Source organism: Euleptes europaea, chromosome 16 (assembly GCF_029931775.1).
Source record: "Euleptes europaea isolate rEulEur1 chromosome 16, rEulEur1.hap1, whole genome shotgun sequence".
In the NCBI taxonomy this organism is placed as follows: Eukaryota; Metazoa; Chordata; class Lepidosauria; order Squamata; family Sphaerodactylidae; genus Euleptes; species Euleptes europaea.
The window spans coordinates 44,174,251-44,187,553 of NC_079327.1; the positions used below are offsets into that span (position 1 = coordinate 44,174,251).

The 13,303-nt window shown below is 42.1% G+C and overlaps 1 protein-coding gene across 6 annotated transcripts in view; it reads left to right on the forward strand.

Moving 5' to 3' along the window:
* GLRA2 (glycine receptor alpha 2) overlaps positions 1–13,303 on the forward strand; it is a 160,903-nt gene that overhangs the window by 110,416 nt on the left and 37,184 nt on the right. For all 6 annotated transcript variants that reach the window (XM_056861773.1, XM_056861774.1, XM_056861772.1 and 3 more), the window contains one exon: positions 13,038–13,187. In XM_056861773.1, the coding sequence (XP_056717751.1) occupies positions 13,038–13,187 (150 nt within the window). The remainder of the gene's footprint in view (positions 1–13,037; positions 13,188–13,303) is intronic.

The window sequence follows — 13,303 nt, forward strand, 5'->3', positions numbered from 1 at the left end:
CAGCCCACACAGAGGCAGGCAATGGCAAACCACCTCTGAACGTCTCTTGCCTTGAAAACCCTGTGGGGTCTCCATAAGTCAGCTGTGACTTGAGGGCACTTTTTACCACTTATTAATGCAGTGTGAATTGATATCCTAGATTTGGAAAGCCCAGGCTCCTCCGATCTTATCAGATCTCAGAAGCGAAGCAGGATTCAAGGAATACCAGAGTCGCTACGCAAAGGCAGGCAATGGCAGACCACCTCTGAACATTTGTTGCCTTGAAAACCCTATGGAGGGTGGTCACCATACGTTGGCTACAACTTGACAGCAAAAAAAAAAGTATAGGTACCATATAGTGTGTGTAAAGTGCCTTCAAGTCGCAGCCGACTTATGGCGACCCCTTTTGGGGTTTTCATGGCAAGAGACGAACAGAGGTGGTTTGCCAGTGCCTTCCTCTGCACAGCAACCCTGGTCTTCGTTGGTGGTCTCCCATCCAAATACTAACCAGGGCTGACCCTGCTGAGCTTCTGAGATCTGACAAGATCAGGCTAGCCTGGGCCATCCAGGTCAGGGCACCTTATAGTAGGAATTCATAATTCAAATACAATTCTCAATGAAGAAAAAATGTAATATTGTTTGTCTAGCAAAAGAAAATGTATTTTTGATCAAGGGTATGTTTTTGTTTACTTCAGTATGTTGTATAGTTTATGGATAGAATACAGTTAAAGAAAAGAATGGCTCCTCTAAATGCTGGTCCCCAAAATGAGAAGATTATTTCCAGGCCTCAGAATTACAAGATGGGAAAGAACATAGTGCATAGTATACCAGTTTTAATAGCTTCTCTTGTGCCAACACAGAATTTTCAACATAACTTGCAGAAAACAAATTCCATTAGAGTTCAAAATACTACTGGTGAGAAGCAGCACTGTTGGGTGATCTTCTTTTGCATAGTGAATCCCTCAGATTCCATCTTCCTCTGGATGTCATATTTGGCTGGGCATGATAACAATAGAGGGAAGGTGGCATAGTGTAGCCTGATCTCATCAGGTTTCGGAAACTAATCAGGGTCAGTACTTGGAAGGGAGATCTCCAAAGAAGACTCTGCAGAGGAAGGCAATGGCAAACCACCTCTGCTTCTCACTTGCCTTGAAAGCCCCTTGCTGGGTTTGCTAGAAGTCGGCTGCAACTTGATGGTACTTTACACACACATGGTAGCAAGGTGCCGAAACAAAAATCATCATCATAGCAAATATTCAAATGATTTCATAATCTTATAACTAAGTTTGCTTAGCATGGAGTACCAACTAGTTTAGTGCTCTGCAGTTAGTCTCTCTGAATACTTTTAAAGTGTGTGTGAGGGTCCAAATGATTGTTTTACCTCAAATTGCATTTTTTGATATGAACGCCACAAGTATTTTCAGTCCTTCCCCATGAGCAGATGCAGGTAAAAAGGCTCATCTACTTCACAGCTAGGAGAGATCTTGACAATATAGAGGTACTTTCCAACCTTCTTGGAGGAAAATACTTCAATTGCTGTTTACAAAAGTTTCTTCAGAAAATGTAGAAAGGTAATAGGACATTTATGATTTGTGTCTTTCAAAACCTTCAGGAGATTTATTATTTTGCAGCTGCTAGTGAAGGTCCTCTTGACTTAGGTGTCTTGGTTCAAGACCTGCTGCTTGTGCACGTCCAGACATCTTTGACACAGCCATCAAAAACAGGGCATTCACTTGGATTCTTTCATTTGAGAAGGAATAGGGACCAATTGGCCCTTGTCATTGCAGTTGCAAGATAATTCATAGAGACTTTGGTTCTGGAAAGTGGCCACAGTTTAACCATCAATCAATTATAAGACTGATCAAGGGATGCCTTTAACACATTCCACATTCAGGATCCCTTCTACAAGCCCAATGCCCTGTCCAGCAGGGTGCTTGCCTGCTCCATTTAAGGCTTCAGCTCTGAAAAGGGGATAGGGTTTGAGCTTCACCACCACCACCCTTTCCACCAGGCTTCTTTACTCCCTGGAGCCAAGATGAGTGATTAGTCTTTGGCCTCTCTCTGGCTTATAAAGGACAGCCTGAAGAGAGGGTGGGTGGGTCCACCCACAGCTTCCTGGTTCTCGTAAGAGGGTGGACCTTCCCCTGAAAGCTGGAGAACTGATTGGTTGGTAGATCCAGCCCCATATGTTTTTGAAATGCATTCTACTCTTCTTTGAAAGAGAGTATGTAGAGATCTATAGTTCAGTCTTCTGGCTGCATGATCCCATGCTGGATGTGCTGGATGCTATCAGGGCCCAAGCATTGGAAGGAAGGAAACATGTACATTTTTAGGGTTGTCAACCTCCAGGTACTAGTTGGAGATTTCCTGCTATTACAACTGATCTCCAGCCGATAAAGATCAGTTCAACTGGAGAAAATGGCCGCTTTGGCCATTGATCTCTATGGCATTGAAGTTCCTCCCCTCCCCAAACCCCGTCCTCAGGTTCCACCCTAAAAACCTTCCGCCAGTGGCGAAGAGGTACCTGGCAACCCTATACATTTTGCCACAGTCCAGGAAGGTCTAGGCTGCAACTGCATTACTATTATATGCCTATTTATCTCATTTTACAAATCTTGTTACACCAAGCCTAATTCTTTTGTTGTCAGGAGCAGCCTATAAGAAAATTAAGCACCATGAAAAATAAGAATCACAGCAGTGGCCACAGTCCTAGAATAAATATTTCAGAAGTGAGTGTGATGCTTTGCAGACAATCCTACTATTGACATAATCTTTCCAAATCTATGTGAAAAATCTGAATGCTAATCTTAAAATATTGGATCTGGTTGACACTACAGCATGGCTAGGACCTATTACAGACTCACTAGGACAAAAAATGGCCCAGGAAAGCCATTTGTGCCATTGAAAAATGTTACATACCTCAAAGAGGCCATTAATCTTCATCTTATTCCAGTCACTTCAAACATCAGCTACCCTTTGGTGAAAAAGGCTAAAAAACTTGGTTAACGTCTTCTGCTAGGAAAAGACAGAGACTATTGTTTTTGGTTGTGGACTTTTCAGCACAGCTACAGTACAGTGATTGGATTTGCATTTCCCTGCACCTTTCCCAGCATGGAAACTCAAAGCGCTATTTGGAAGCAAAGCAAGAGTCGGTGAGGTTATCAGCATGGCTTAGTAGCCAGACAATAATAGATCCTGTAAATTGGAAAGCGTTTATCAGCAGAAAGACAACACTGGAAAAATATTGTGCACTGATGTGTAGTGACTTGTAGCTGCAGTTCAGTATGCCGGTCAAGAGGGCTTCACTTTCAGAAGCTTCAGTGATAACCTGTATGTGAAATACTTTGCAGAGGCTTTCAGAGGCTTTAGTGATGGCCCATATTAAAAATACAATGGAAACAATGAACCTTATTGAAATTTGTGCAAAATTTGATCCAGTCATAACAGAGCATATGTACAGAATAAAAATGATGAAATCAACGGCCATTACTTTGGGGAAATTATTCAGAATAGTCTCATATGTCTGCTTTCACCGGAAGTTACCAAGCACATTCTGAGCAGCAGAAAAGAAAAAAGAAAAAGAAAAAAAAGATACTCTGTTATGTTTTACAGTGCTAAGGCTGCCACTCACATGGAACAAATGTTCAAAGTGTCTCATCAGGGCAGAAAGAACCGAGCACCTGGAAAGTCAATATACAAGAAAGGTTTCTAAGGTTCATCCCAGATCAAAACTCCAAAGTTGCTAGGCATACAGGAACAATTCTTATAGAACTACAGAGACTAGAAAGTCCTCTTCAGGCAGTGAGAGATCAAGGTTATGGCAATGGCTTGAACATGAAAAGCAAGCACTGTGGGGTGCAGCAAAGAATTCTGGATTTGAACAGAAGAGTGCTTATTCTTTTACTCTAGTGGTCAATGATGCTGCTTCATCTGTCTAAGGATGCACCATGGTTTTTCTTTGATAAAAATGTGTTTTTATCATGTTTAAAGAATCACATCATCAATGTGACTGGGACTTTTTTCTGAAATCAGATGGCCAATCAAGACTGAAGCAATCTGCCCATTCAGATATCAGCTTGGAAAAGTACACGTCATTGTCATGGGCGTCAGTACCAAGTCTGACTTTGATTTTATGACAATAGATGTAATAAATGGGAATAAATGACTGTAATTGACAATAGATGAGGGTGAAATACTGGGAAACAGCTACAGAACTTGTAGGTCTTGGGTGCCTTTGCATTATGGTTCACTTTTACCTGCCAGATGCTGTTAATGTTTTAGGAAATACCAAAAGGTTTTTAAAAGACTATCCTTGTAGTGCAGGTTTCCAGAAAGCTGTAAGGGAAATACGAATGTTGGCATCAAAAATGAAAACTGAATCAGTGTCTTACCTCTGTATGCTTCAGGAAAGAAGTATTCTATTCAGCTATGTGGGAGAAGTTGCATCTTCTAGAGACTGGGGGGGAAATCCAAGTTGCTTTCCTGTATTGGATATGGCAATTAACATGGAAGATATTGTAAATATTTCCAGTTCTTACATGATGTCAAGAAACTGGAAAAGGTTCCCAGAGAAGTTCTGAAGCCCTGTACAGATTCGTATGAACATCTTGTGGATGGCAAGAAGCTTCAAGATGTAGATGGATTGTAACTTTCTGATGACCTTACAATATTAACTTCCACCATGAAACCAAAGGTGACAGCTTTTCTAACTCTGGAATATCAAGTCAGATAGGATTTTAATTCTGGAATAGGAAGTCAGATAGGATTTTGCCCTAGTACTCCCATTGCACATATGTCTGACTGTGTCAGTCACACTTGCTCCAGGTGAAACAAACTTTTCAAAACTTAAAATCATAAATAACTTTACTTTACTGTCTAAAGAGCAGTTGTTAAGACATACAGTGGGTTCAGTTTGAAGATGACTGTGCTAATGACATAGATTTGTTTGTGTTTCGACGGGGTACCAATGCTGGATAAAGTGACTGTGGTCCAGGTGGCTGAACTTATGTTCTTTGTGTCTTAGCCCAAGTTGATTGTGTTAATTGCAAAATCCAGAATCTGTGTAGTGGATACGTGGGAAGATTGTGTGTGTTCTCAATGTGAATTTTAAGTAGACTTTGTATGTTTGTTTATTTATTTACGAACATAATCGTGTCTTATAAAAGAAATAAAAACTATATTTAAAATTTATATTTAAATTTGCTGCAGGTGGACCCAGGTGAAACACTCAGTTCCACAGTCCAGAGGAGGGCCTGTCCCCAGAGCCCTAGGGCCTGATTGGCACATTTGAACTCCTGGGCAGGCCGAGGGAGAGGCTACATGGCAGGAAAGGTCCCGCCAGGACCACCAATGCTGCCTCCCAGGCCTCCCAGCCAGCCGCAATTTCAATGTGGCATGCCTGCCACCCCCACTGCCCCTCCATGGCCCTGCCAAGCCCAGTGCCCAGCCCAATGAGGCCCTGCGCTGGCTCCAGCCACCCCCACCCCCAACTCAGGCCCACAAAACGGGACTTTTCCAGTGAGTTGGAGCCCACGCATCCCAGAAAACTAGATTATTTTCCACAAGTTCATATTGTGTTATTCAAGAAATAACAAGAGAAGGGAGTAAAGTAACAAAATATCTTGGGGTAACAGAATACCTTGAAATGGTCCTATCCCAGACCAAAATCGACCTAGTCAGCATTCTTTAAAATAATAAACTAGCAAGCACTTGGTGGTCTAAGAAAAAAATGACCAATGGTCCACCATAGAGCCATGGAAAACTTTCTTGTGCTGTGCTAAAACGGGGGTGGGGGATAACATTTTGATGAAATCAGGCCTTAGTCTACAAACTTTCCTCATTATCTGTTGCTAAAACATTTACACAGCATTCCAGTAATGTACATGCCTATAAAGCAATTGGTTAACAGCCACTAGCTCTCTAAAAATGCTGGAGGGCTGTTCTGTAACATAAAGTAAAATAAATGCCAAATTGGTTAGGAAAACATCATAAGTACTTCTTGTGATTTTTGAATGAGTATTCCCAGAATATCTTCTAAAACATACTCATGAGGAAGAACATGTGCTTTGCCTGAATGGACTTCTTCTTTTTCTAATTAAATTTTATTAAATATTGACGACAAGAGTCACTGGAAAAGACAGTCATGCTAGGAAAAGTTGAGGGCAGCAGGAAAAGAGAAAGACCCAACAAGAGATGGATCGACTCAATAAAGGAAGCCACAGCCTTTAATTTGCAAGATCTGAGCAAGGCTGTCAACGATAGGACATTTTGGAGGACTTTCATTCATAGGGTCGCCATGAGTCGGAAGCGACTTGACAGCACTTAACACACACACAAATATTGAAAAATATAGAATCTACAAGCTTAACTCCAATATAATCAAGTAGTTTACAAAATTAACTCCATTTGATGAATACAGAGGTCCATAAACAATCTAATGACACAGAACAATTACCTTTCCGCAATATAGTAGGCTCCATAATTATAAAAACTTCTTTAACTTTCTCTAGTCATTGAATTCCTGAATATCTGGTACCATGTTTAACTTCCAATTCTGGGCAAAAACAAATCTTAAAGTTGTGATAAGTTTTAAAAGAATTTCCTGATATTTTGCAGGAAATCTAGATTCACAGTTCAATAGAAAGATTTCTGGATTTGAGGGCACCTTAAACCTTTCCACAGTTTTTTTCACTTATATTATTCCAATAATTCATAGCATGTAGACAGTGCCACCATATATGGAGAAAATCTGCCAGATGAAAACGACAATACCAACAACTGCAAGAGACATTATACATTTTTGCAAGCTTCTTGGAAGTACGATAAATTTGATGAATCATATTAAGCAAGTTTCCCTTACAATTCAAGGATACAGTGAAAGATAAACAATACAGAGCATATTTCCAAAGATCCCCAGACACCTTATATCCACGATCACAATTCCATTTAAGTAGAAAATGAGGATCATAGCTTACACATAAATTTAACTGAATCAATATCTCATAGATTTTAGTGTAGAATTCAATGGACTTCTTCATGGTGAGCAAGAAGTTTAAGCCATAGAAGAAAATACATAGGCAAGTTGCTATCTATACTGATTCATCTCGGCATGCTGCAAAAATAATGGAACTCTTACTGTGCCACTAAGTCAGAATGGAGGCTTTGTAAAGTCATTGACTGTCAGCATATTCCCGAATCTATATGTGAGGCACAAATAGGTAGAATTCACTGTTGTTGCTTCCGGAGTTGGTGATGTGAGGCAAACAACTCCCCTACACTTTTGAAAACCCCTACTAAAGGCCATGTATAATAGGCATTGCACTGCCCCAGTATGTCAGGTCCTGGGTGGGGCTAGGGGGCTGGGTAGTCGTGCGGTCCAAGGTCGGGTCAGTGGAGATCAAAACAGGAGTCCAAACATGTCCAGAAGAAGAGTTGTGAATCAAGCCGAGGGTCAGAGTTCCAGGAATTCAAGCTGGTTGGAGAAAGGGTCAGAAGCCGAAGTGGATGCGAAGCAGTCCGGAAACTGAATCGTTGCTTCCACAGAGGAACTTCCCAACAGCCTGGAATATATGGTTCTCTGGTGGTGCACTCCTTTGTCCCACTAATAACCTAGCCTGGCTCCTGTCAGTATTCAGGGCTTTGGGATATTTTTCACGGTGGATTTTGCTTCGGTTTCGAATCGGAGCAAACAATAAACCGATTTAAATAGCTTTTTCATGGCAGCGCAGATTCTCCCCCCATCCCGAGGCATTTTCAATTTTATCTGCGCTGCTTACGTCTGCTGCCGCTCATGACTCACCGCTCCAAATCCGCCTAATCCCGCCCACTCTTCCCATGATCCTGTGTGTGTGTGTTTGGGGGGGGGCATCTGAGAGCAGCAAATCCAAGCCAAAACTCCCATCACCCTTCTGAAGAGGGGCAGCCAGTCTGCTCTGGGTCTCCCTCCAGCCGGTGCGATCCTATGTGTGTGTGTGTTGGAGGTGGGCATCCTGAGAGCGGCAAATCCAAGCCAAAACCCCCATCACCCTTCTGAAGAGGGGCAGCCAGTCTGCTTTGGGTCTCCCTCCTGCCGATGCGATGCTGTTAGAGTGGCAACTCCCCCAGCCAATCACTGTTCTTGGGGGAGAAGAAAGGAGACGTCCGGGGGAGCGAAGCAAACATTTTTTCATGGGCATCCGAGCAACAAAACGCTCTTCTACTGGAAAGTACGGCTCAGAAGTGGTTTGGATTGCCTCTCTTTTAACCCGGCTTATTTTGCTCAGTGGGGGAAAACACGGATCTGCAGTGAATAACCAAAATTTGCCTCCGATGCAAATCAGCATCGAAACAGCAGCAAATCTCCATGAAGAATACTGTTCGCCTATACTCCCGTGCATTCCTGCATTAGGTGTTTAAATCTTTGCGTGGTCTTTCCCTCAGCCTGGCTACAGGCGGGGGTGATTCTACCAGCTGCAGCTGTCTCTCCTCCTCATTACTCATGCTAGGAGCGGGGGCTTCAGCCTTTGATAGAGACCATTTGCTAACTTCCGAGGAGGTAGAGGGCCCAGCCTCTGCCTCTGCTGCCAACTCATCCGGGAGCTCTGTCTGTTCAGTGTCCTGGTCCCTGCTGACCATGACACAGTATTATTTCAGTTTATTTTACAGCTTTCCTCACAGAAGACTTGCTAGCAATTCCCTGGAGTACTTTGGTCATTTAAAAACTAAATACAGCACAGACCTATGTCACATTGATGGGACGCTCTTTCAGCATATCTGGTCCTGATAAGGTCTGTGTAAACTCAGCTGAAGCTGTGCTCAGCCTGTGAGCATAAACTGAAGCAGAGCCAAAGTGGGTTGCAGCATGCATAATCTAATTGTGTGAAATTGGTCTGTTCAGGGATAGGGCAGTGGGCAACACCCTGCTATAATCCCCAGCTGAGACTTTTTGGCAAAAATCAAAGTAGAGAGATTCCATACAAGGTGCTTATCTATCACTTCTTCCTGCAATGTCTGCATGTGTAATGATTTCTTATTAATCTTTACAGTAATTGTAGAAGGCTTTCACGGTCAGAGTTCAATGTGCTAGAAATGAACCTAGTAAAAACATTACCACTAAAACAAAGTAAACACCAGAAATTATGGCAGCCACCCTAAGAGCACTTTCCTTGGAGTAAGCCTCACCGAATAAAATGGGACTTACTTCTGAGTAGACATCTTTAGGATTCCTGTTTCTTCAACTTTTGAAATCAGACCTGGCTGTCTTTTTGATACCCAAGAAGCAGAAAAGGACCTCCCCCCCCCCAAAAAAAACCCACCTTGAAACCATACAGCAACAGTATGTGAAGATCTGTGAAATATTAATAAAGAAGAAACTGTAGATCAAGTCAAAGTAGAATAAATCAGGGGGGACAGATGGGTGAATTTAGTTCACAAACCAATTAAAATTCCATGTTTTCCTTTGTTAGTCTAATTTAGTTGAAGACCTTGTCTCCCCCCTTATCAAATGTACAGTTAAAGCTTGCTGTGTATTTTAACGTCATATGTTTTCATAGGTTGTGAAAAATAAGGAGGAAATACTTAACTGGTTCAGTGCAGACATCATGTTTGGGTGTGATGAACAGGCAGAAGAAAGTGGAATGGGGTGACAACCACTGGTCCCAACATATGTCGAGTAAAGCTTATGCACATATTCATATTTAGGGATTATGCATGTAGAGAGGAGGGGAGAGAGAGTGACATCCACACAGGCCATTTGTTTCTGATTGGGATAGGATTTACTTCCTGATATATAAATCTCTTATTATTATTTTCTTAATGTTTTATGTTCAAGCTCCTCAAATGTATGACAAAATTAATGACAATTTTTAAGGGGTGCCAAGTGGGTTGTTACAATAGTTACAGTGGCACCGGGACCTTCCACAGACTTTAGATGTCCTAATAGGGTAAGTGTGGGATAAATATGGGTGGATGCAGTGAAATGAAACACTTTTTCTTCCCCCTTTCCCAGTGCAGAAAATCTGCCAGGTAAGACTTCCCCATAAGAACTCACATTTCCTTTGGGTTTTGGTCCTGTAGCAAGGACCATTTCTATCTCTGATGCCATTCCTGATATCTACAGTCTAGAGATGCTCACACTGACCCTCCCTCATCCTGATTAAATTCTGGTCAGGTAACAATATAATATGAAATGTTGTGAGACAGATACAAACACTGAACCAGCAAATCCAGCTTTGCTATCTTAGCAGCTGAAGGTCAATATGAGAATTACCTTCCATAAGAAATTATATAGACAATACTTATTTTGTTGACACCTGTGGGAGTTCTGCTGATGGTTGCTATGGATGCAGGATTTCATACCGAGGATATCAATGTTTCATGTACTACAAGGCACTCAGAACAATACTATATTTTCTTTCCGCATAAATCTGTAAGGTCTTCTATTGAGGAGACTGCTTGTACAGCATTGGGAAACTGGAATGGGCACATCTATGGGGCAGTTTTTTCAAAAAGATATACACAAGACACAGGATACCAATGTATTGTACATATAGATCAGCTGCCCACCTGCTTTGGAGATGGAAGAAATCATAGGATGCTTAAAGACAAGTAGGGGCTGTTTTGCGTATGCACGTATTGCTGAGATTGAGTGTGGATAGGTGTTGTGCCCCTTATTCCACATACAAATTTACATGGGAAGCAGCTGTTTCCAGTTATCCTTAAAATGATACACCTTTGAAAAGCAGGATCACAGACTTATATGGAAAGCAACTCGGAGCCAGATGTTTTACCATTCTTCAAGGCAATATGATGGATTTAAAAGAATTTTGCCAACACAGCAATTGTGCATATGCCTTTCAGGGCAGTACAATTTTTATATGGCAGGACGTCTGAAGCTAGGGGTTCCTTTTTATTTTGCCATTAGTGACTTTTTTCATGCTAGAAGAGGATTTGCTCAGTCAAAAATGTTGATCTTTGTGACCACACTTTCAACCATGAGATGACTCAGAACATCGTCTTGGTGTTCATGTGGATACATTTAAAGGATGGAAGGCAGAAGGGACAGAAAACGACAATGCACAAAGTATGAAGTCACCACAAAACATATCCAGAAAGACCAACAACAATTGGCAAGTGCAGCTCTATTAGAGACACCACAACATATCATGTGTTTAAAGTTGGACATAGTATGATTGTATCCTGTCCGTTCTTTTACTCCCCTTCCTATTCTTCATGAAGCTGCTACCCCACATGGCTATGCAGATCCCATGTATGCCAGCCTAGCCCTTTTTGGTGGTCAGAGGGAACGCCTGCTTTCTTTTTCACAAGTGGAAAAGCTGGTTGGATTCAACCTTTGGTGTTACCGTGTTCGCTGTAGATAAGCAGTAACTCTTTTGAAAAGTGCAGAATCATTTAAAAATAAATAAGCATATTTGGGCACTGTGTGAATTGATATCCATAGTTGTTGGAAGGTTCTTATTATAAATGTTTTCCCAAGCTGGATGAAAGACCGTTGAAAAACAAAATACAAGCACTTTTTGATATCTCTGTGGCCATTTACGAAGAGTCAGTTTTGATGCTCGCTCCAAGCTCTTTTTAAAAATGCGACCTTTAAAATGCCTATTCATGGTCCCGATGCAAAAGGAGAAAATCCACCTTCCCCCACTCGCCTGCTCCTTCACTCCTTCATTTTGCGATTTTTTATGGTTCTCTCAGTAAATGCTTTAGTGCCGGGGTGGAGCAAACAAAAGGCCACGTTAAAGGGGCTCTTGATAAATGTGAAGCTGGTATGTGCCAGCTTCGCAGTCATTTCCTGAATGATGGTTCAGCGTGAAAAACTCAAAAAAAATATGCGGGGCAATTCAGCCTGGAACACACTGCAAATTAGCAAGCACAAATGGCCTGTGCCTCCTGTTTGAATAGGGCTCGTGCTATGACCCTGGAAGAGAAGATGCTATTACTGCTTACCTTTTGCTCCTCCCATTATCTACTGCTATTCTATTTCCATTTTCTTTTCAGTGAGCTCTCAAGGAAATCAGCTAGAGTTGCCAGCTCTGGGTCGGGAAATACCTGGAGATTTGGGGGGTGGAGCCTGGGGAGGGCAGGGTTTGGAGAGGTGAGAGACCTTGGGAGGTATAATGCCCTACAGCCAACTCTCCAAAGGAGTCATTTTCTCCAGGGGAACTTATCTTGATTGCCTGGAGATCAGTTGGGATAGGGAGAGATCTCCAGGTACCACCTGGAGGTTGGCAACCCTAAAGTCACTGAAGTATTAATGCAAGCCTGTATACTCTCCAGCTTCACTAAAGGGCATGTCCCAGCAAAAGTTAAGTTATTTTAGTTATCCCATTCTATACATTATGGTAGATTTAGGTGATAACACTCTGGCCCATACGCCTTCAGGCTTTATGTGTGGGCGATCATATTGTCCCCTATGTGAAGGAAATACCATTTGTTTGGGTTTCTGTTCTTTTTTTGTGAGTGTTTCAAAGGGCCTTTCATCTTTCCGTGATTTTTCAGCCCGTATTGCATGCACATTTCTATTGCCTTAATGTTGTCTTTCCTGGTGCTGTTATTCCTCCCCCACCCCTGCCCAGCCTCAGGCTCCTTTACCTACTAAAATGAGTTGATTCTTCCAGCTGTGGTGACAATCGTGATTTTCACTGATGTCACACTACTTCATTGGCAGTGTAGTATTGTACACATGTTAGTTATGTGCGTTTAGCATCATGGATTTCATGAACTAAATTATGCTCTTGTTCAAAGGGAGGGTGCAGATCAGACCAAGGAGTGGGAAGGTGAAAACGGCTCCGAGAAGCAGCAACAGCTCAAGGGTAAAAGGGATCCCAAACAGCAGTGAAACAACATGCTTGTTTGATGGGGGCAGCATTTGCAGGCAAATCTTTGAAATGAATATGGAAGTGAAAGAACGTCCAGCATAGCCCTAGTTCAATTGTGGGTGATACCTGGTAAAGATACAAGAATTGTGTTTTCGCTTGTCTGTGTTTTCTGCCTTCACCTCATGTCATTCCCCATGACTGGAGTGTTTATTTCCATCCTTTTTTATTTCCTTTGTCTCATAGGTCTCCTATGTAAAAGCGATTGACATCTGGATGGCGGTGTGTCTTCTCTTTGTGTTTGCTGCACTGCTTGAATATGCAGCAGTGAATTTTGTGTCAAGGCAACACAAAGAATTTCTGAGGCTTCGCCGAAGGCAAAGGAGGCAAAATAAGGTATGGCATTTCCCTCCCAGTGTGATCATGGAGGTCTTTCCACATAATTGATACACCCTTCAGTACACCTGATAACAGAACACCCATGCCTTTATCTCCTCGATTTCTTTTATTCA